The 6245-nt window shown below is 50.1% G+C and overlaps 1 protein-coding gene across 2 annotated transcripts; it reads right to left on the bottom strand.

The window, feature by feature from the left end:
• Window positions 1959-6223, bottom strand: LOC8063827 (putative clathrin assembly protein At4g25940). 2 transcript variants are annotated; one of them, XM_021449583.1, is made up of 14 exons: window positions 5511-6223; window positions 5311-5408; window positions 5056-5194; window positions 4851-4975; window positions 4665-4757; window positions 4516-4566; window positions 4366-4431; window positions 4213-4278; window positions 4046-4126; window positions 3874-3954; window positions 3580-3747; window positions 3402-3477; window positions 3141-3268; window positions 1959-3024 (listed from the first exon to the last, which is right to left on the bottom strand). In XM_021449583.1, exons 1-14 carry the CDS (start codon window positions 5692-5694, stop codon window positions 2686-2688), a joined length of 1695 nt encoding a protein of 564 aa, XP_021305258.1. In that variant the 5' UTR covers window positions 5695-6223; the 3' UTR covers window positions 1959-2685. The 2 variants fall into 2 exon arrangements, with proteins under 2 accessions (XP_021305258.1, XP_021305257.1); XM_021449582.1 differs by having other exon boundaries at window positions 1963-3024; window positions 3580-3759.

Raw genomic sequence — 6245 nt, 5'->3', positions numbered from 1 at the left:
ATGGAGGGAGAGGCAAGGCAAGCCAAGCCAAGCATCTCAAATCCTTTATTTATTTTTGCTTTTGGCCCCACTCGCTGCTCCTGCAGTTGCCACGTAGATAGGCTGGCCCGAGGTGTCAGTGGGACAGTTATGCGGCGTACGGAGGGATTTTTTTTAATAATATAAAAACCGACGGCGACGCGTCCTCCGGGCATGGCCGCATGGGGGAGGACAGTTGGGCACGCGGAGAGCAATTACCGGTTCGGGATGCGTGCACCCGGGCCTTGGTGGATTAGCTAGGAGAAGTCCCACCTGTCAGTGGATTTTGGCTCATGGACCCGGTCTTCTTCGGTAGCACCAGGTCGCTCGGGGTGCTCTCCTCGTGTGCGCGCGTGACTGACTGACCGGGCCCACGCAGGCAGGGGCAGCCGGGGCCGTGGGGCCCCAGCGTGGAGCGGGCTCTCCAGCACCCATGGTCCGCGTCCAGGAGACGGGGGCGGAGGAGCGGCGCCTGCGCCTCGGTTTCTGGGGGCCGCTGGGCCCCGCTGGCTGTCTGGCTCGGGACAAGTGTCGTGTCGGTCGGATGGGCCCTCCGTTCAACCGCAGCTCCGCTCCCGCCGGGCAGTGCCGCGCCGCGCCGCGCCGCCGACGAGGCTCCACTCCAGCTCACACCCTGGCAGTTGCCCACGGTGATGGAGAGAACGAGGGGGGCACGTCGCACGTGAGCAGCAGGATGCCCTGCCTGCCGTGATCAGCTCTGATTTCAGGTCACGAGAGATGCGGGAGTACGGAGAGACGTTGCGTGTGTCAGGTAGACTTTGGGCTTTGTTTTCAAAAAAGAATGTAAAAAAAAAAATTTAAATTCTCTGTTATATCGAATCTTACGATGTACGTATGAGTCGTTAAATATAAATAAAAATAGTAATTAATTATACAGTTTGTCTATAATTTGAGAGACGATTTTTTTTTATCCTAGTTAGTATATGATTAGACAATATTTGTCAAATACAAATAAAAATAATATAGTGTTTATTTTGCAAAAAAAAATTGATACTAAACAGGGCCTTAGTTTCTATCCAAATTGCACTACGAGGCGAATCTTTTAAATTTAATTAATTTTTTATTAGATACTAATTATTAAATAAAATGAAAAAAAAAAGTGCCTCGGTTTTTTTGATCGGCCGGACGCCCGGACCGACATCCAAACGGCCGGCGGCCGGCTACCGCGCACAATTACGAGTGGAGTACATGCTGCTCAGTCTGGGCGGCTCGTGCGGTCGCGGCTTCTCCGGCGACCAGCAGCAGTGCTGCTCTGCTCTGCATGCGTACTGGAGCGCCTGCGGCTTTTGGGTGTTGCACTTGCACAGTGCACGCGATTTGAACTACAGCCTGATGTGATTGAAACGGCAAAAAAGGACACTTCCAGGTCCAGTTTGGGCATGGCCCGGCAAAGAGCGATGGCCCATGGACGGCCCAGCCCATAACGAAAGGTTCTGGTTACATGGATCATCCAGCTAAACACAACGGAACCTGAACCTTAGCCGCCTCTTTTGATTTGTCTTCTTTCTGTATTTGATCCTTCAGATTTTCCACAGTAAGGCTTTGTTTAGTTCAAAAGAAAAGTTTTTTATGTACTTAAAAAGCACATTTATAACTATAACAATTAGTATCTAACCGTAGACTAATTAGACTTAAAAATTCATCTCGTAAAATACACACAAACTTTGCAATTAGTTATTTCTTTATTTATATTTAATACTTTATACATATGTCCAGGTGTCGGCCTCCCAGTGCCACGTCGTGTATATGGTCTGTTGCCATGACAGCCTGATTATTTTTGTATCTGATGGGGTTGTTTCTGCTAAATTTAGTGGTTACATCTTACATCCATTTCAACCAACATTAATTTCCATATCCATTTTATCCACTGAGAGTCTTTCAGCAGTCGATATCTCTGTGAGTTAACTGTCGCCATACTGAGGCTGAAACTGTCGCGGCATCCCACACATGGCTTCCAGCTGCTGCTGCCGCGCCATCATCAAACCGTTGGACATGGCGAACGGATCTTCGTTCTGCTTGAACAGACGCGTGCCCGTTTCTATAGGCGGCACCAAGCCACTTCAGGCTATCTATTTCCTTCCGATGGTAATTCCCTGTTTTTATATGGATTTATTCTATAAACTGGTACAGTACATACAGATCCAGTTCTTTGAAATTGCAGAGGTTCGTTCTAACAAGAAACGAGGTGATTTTTGATAAAAGTAGACCAAAATCTTTTTTGCAGGTTCTTTTTAGGGGAACTCATTGGTTTCGACGGTGGGCATAATTGCAGTGGTGTGAGGATCTACGGAATGAGCTGATTTCAACGCGACGGTATCTTGAGATGTCAGCTTTGAACTTCTTCCATTCCAATGGATGGATGTCAACTAGATCTATTGTCTCTTCTTAGTCAGTTCTATTCCAATTGTTTTTATTTTAAGTTCGATATTTTTTAGCGGCATGTTGGCCGGTGGACTAAACTTTGTAATAATTGGTCTGATTCTATCAGTCGATAGATGAAGCCGGATATAAAATATCCTTTATCTAAAAAAATACAACTCTAATCAGCATACAGTTCATCAGCTATGTATTATCTAAAAAAAAGATCACCTGCTGCGAGGAGACGTAGAGACATCAATGCAAACTGAACTGGATTAATTCAAATCATCAGATCAAGCTGCCGACACTTGCATGGAGAGTGCCACCCTGCCCCTGGGATGCCAGTGCAACAGAGTAGGCGTCGCCGAAAGGGTTCAACTGAGAGGCAGCGGCGCCATACTGAGGCTCAAACTGCTGCGGCATCCCAAACATGACTTGCTGCTGCTGCGCCATCATGGACATCTGCACGCCAGTCGGCGGCGCGACGCCGTTGGACATGGCGAACGGATCGTTCTGCCGATCAAAAGCGTGCCCATTTCCATAGGCGGCGGCATCTATGGTTGCCTGCTGCCTCCTTGCGGCGTCCTCGTACAAGCTATCCAGCAACAGCCTGTCGAATCCCCCAGCCTACAAGATTACAAAGAGGCACCGATGTGAATGCGGAGAAGGGAGGCAGTGGATGCTCAGAGGATTGGGATGCTGGCAAGAAAGAAGAGAGGGGATGCTGCTGCAATGTTCTTTACCAGCTTGCTCTCTGCCAGCTGGCTGCTGCTGCTGCTGCTGCTGGTCTGTGCTGTGACCAGAGCTAGCTCCCAGCCTGACGATCCTGTTATCTCACCGAAGCCGATAGCAGACGTGTTGTTGGAACCACCTGCACATACATCGGAGATGAATACAATTTTGTGTGAATTTGATGTCAAGCTAATTGGCTGTTGAATTCATGAGACAGCAATCAGGAGCGGAAACTGGTGGAGGGTTAGCTAGCTCGGCTGCTCGAAGCTTGCCTGGTGGTACTATGGCAAGAGCCAGTGCGTTGCTCTCTTCAAGTGCAGCAGCAGCAGGGTTTACTTCATTCAGGCCCTGATTATCACCCACCCAACGGATATGGTCACCATTATTGTTATTGTTATTTTGCAGATAAATAGTAGTTGCTGAAGTACTATTCACACTAGCAAGAGTTACCAGCAAATCGGCAGTCGTCAGAGTTTCAGGCTCATCGTCGCTGTCATCATCTGCAAACTGAGCAGGTTCTTCATGCTCAGGAGGAGCTTCCTCTGCAACAGGTTCTTCAAACGCCTGGAACTTCAGTTCAGGGGTTTGTTCTTCCTGGTAACGAATTACGAAATCTAGCTGCTGGTACTCCTGTTGATACAGGAGTAGTTTTAGAGTTTGAAGGCAGAAAACAGGCTCACTGAATATGTATATAGTTTAGATTAGCTGAATGACACGAAGGAAAATAAAATGAGTTAAACTCACTATGGTCTCATTTGGAAGAGGTGCAGTTCTAGGGGCTTCTCTGACGTACTCCTCCATTGTTCCAAGAAATGATGGTGGTGGCTGAAGATAATTCAGAAAACAGCAAGTGTTTGGCATCAGAACTTCCTACTGTAATAAGAACTGTAACTGTAATAGATGAACGGTGGAGGACCTCTCTCAGAATCGGAAACTGGAAGTGTCTGGCTAGTTCCAGACTTCTGCAGAGCTCGTAGAAGTCTGAAAGAGACTTCGCCTGTTATTCAGATGAACATTATTTCATATAGACCCTGTAAAATTCCACTTGATGATACTATCAAGCCATGCTGCAGTTATACACACCAGATTCCCTGTCCTTCTATAGATGTCCAGAGCTTTGACAGCATCAAGTTTTGTCATGTCAAAGAACTGCAAAAACATCAGAATCAACACCATCACAAAAACCAAGATGTAAACTGCCATCTCATAGGAGAGGAAGGAAGTTCGTTGAAGTACCAAATCCACAAGGTTAATGATCCCGTCATTGAGTGCACAATAGATCTTGAAGCTTTCCTTCAACACCTGATCAGTTCATCATTCGTTGTCATCTCGACCAGTGATGCTAGCTAGACAATGCTAATCAGCACTAAGGTTACACATACATACCAGAGCCAAAGCATACTGTATGAGGTAGTTTCCAAAAGCTGCCCCTTCAGGCTGCAATAATCACCAATGCATTGCAAGATTAGTCTAGTTTAGTAGTCACGATCAGTACTTGACAAAGGAGGAGAAGGTAGCTGTGTGTGGTCGTCTACCTGACAGCCGACAAGCCGGAAGAGCAGCTGCTGCAGCGCAGGAAGCTGCTCCAAGAGATCGTCCTGGCCTAAGGTCCTTGTTCTGCTCTGCCCCTGAAAGTCAAGCGGATGCCATGCCAGTAGTAAAGAAAGAAGAAACTGTGTCACTGAAACTCAAACCAGTTGCAACTGCACAAAGTCACAAACCTTGGGGTCTCCCTCTGCAGGTCTCAGTCGCTCCGACTCGATGTCGTATCTGAGGACTCTGAAGCACTCGAGCCGCTCCTCGAGATACAGCGCGTACGTGCGCACCCACGCAGAGCAGTCCCATGCTGCAAGAGACAGTGCAGACGAGAGTCAGGTTCAGGTCAATTGCATTCAGTTTGGAATGGATAGGCAATTGCGATGTAACCTAGTGGGCTGGAATCGTCCTTGAAGTTGGACATCCGCAGGGCGTGGCCGTGGCGCCGGTAGCCGAGCAGCTCCTCCCTGAACGCCGCGTCGCCTTCGCGCAGCGTCCTGTGGACCACGATCAGCGTCTTCAGAGCGACCTGCTCGGTTTCCATAAGCATGCGTCAGAGGCAGGCGTGTCTCCTCCGGCTCACAGTCACAGACTCACAGATCGATCAGGGAAGAAGCCATGGCTGGCAATGGGCGTACGGCGTACCACCCAGTTGTGCGTCTTGGAGAGGCGCCTGGCGAGCGCGTGGACGCAGTAGGAGACGTCGGTGAGCGGGCGGGAGGCGGACGTGGCGGCGAAGATCGCTGCAGCGACAGCGGGAGAATCCGACCAGTTTGGTTAGAGATTTCACCGGAGAGGTCGATCACGATTCACGAGAGAGGAAAGAGACGAGTAGTCAGTCTCACCGGCGACGTGGCGCTCCTTGGGCGGCCGCTCGACGTGGGTGGTGGCCTTGACCACGGCGACGTCGAGGTCCTTGCGCTCGCGGCCGCCGCCGCCGCTGTTCACCTTGGCGATCCCCACGGTGGCGGAGTCCTTGATGGCGCCGCACGCCTTCCGCCACCGCTTCCGCACCGACACCGTGCCCATTGGTGGCGCCGGCGACGACGCGCGGCGCGGCGGCCGTCTGCCTCTTCTCGCTCGCGTCTCTCCCTGCTGGGTGCCTCACGGCTCACGCGCGCGCTAAGTCGTCGCCGTCGACGAAGGTTGTGGCCCGCGCGTGGCCAGATCCTCCTTTTTAAAATTCCAACTACGAACTCAGAAATGGCGCGACGTGCGCGGCTGTTCCGTTAACGATGCACCCCTAATCAATCAGATACCATCAACCATGCAACCGAATCAATCAGAACAGAAGGACGGGGTCCCTGCCGGCCGGCGACTGGCCGCGGCTGCAAGACGCCATCTTTTTGACGTGGTCTTCGCTGGTTGCCACCGCCGCTCAGCAAGCCCCAAATGGGGTACAGTTGTTTGCTTTGCTCAGGTCATCTGCTCACTCTAATAAGCCAACCGAGTGCCGCCTCTGGCAATGAAAACATTTTTTGGTTCACTAGCAATAAATCCAAAAAGACATGCAAAACTAAACAAAAGAAATGCATCTCAGGACTCCATGGACGTCACTCTCAGAAGCAACGACAACAAAC

This window comes from Sorghum bicolor, chromosome 10, assembly GCF_000003195.3.
Source record: "Sorghum bicolor cultivar BTx623 chromosome 10, Sorghum_bicolor_NCBIv3, whole genome shotgun sequence".
In the NCBI taxonomy this organism is placed as follows: domain Eukaryota; kingdom Viridiplantae; phylum Streptophyta; class Magnoliopsida; order Poales; family Poaceae; genus Sorghum; species Sorghum bicolor.
Note: the sequence above shows the minus strand (reverse complement) of the source record. Positions and strands in the feature narration are given on the sequence as shown.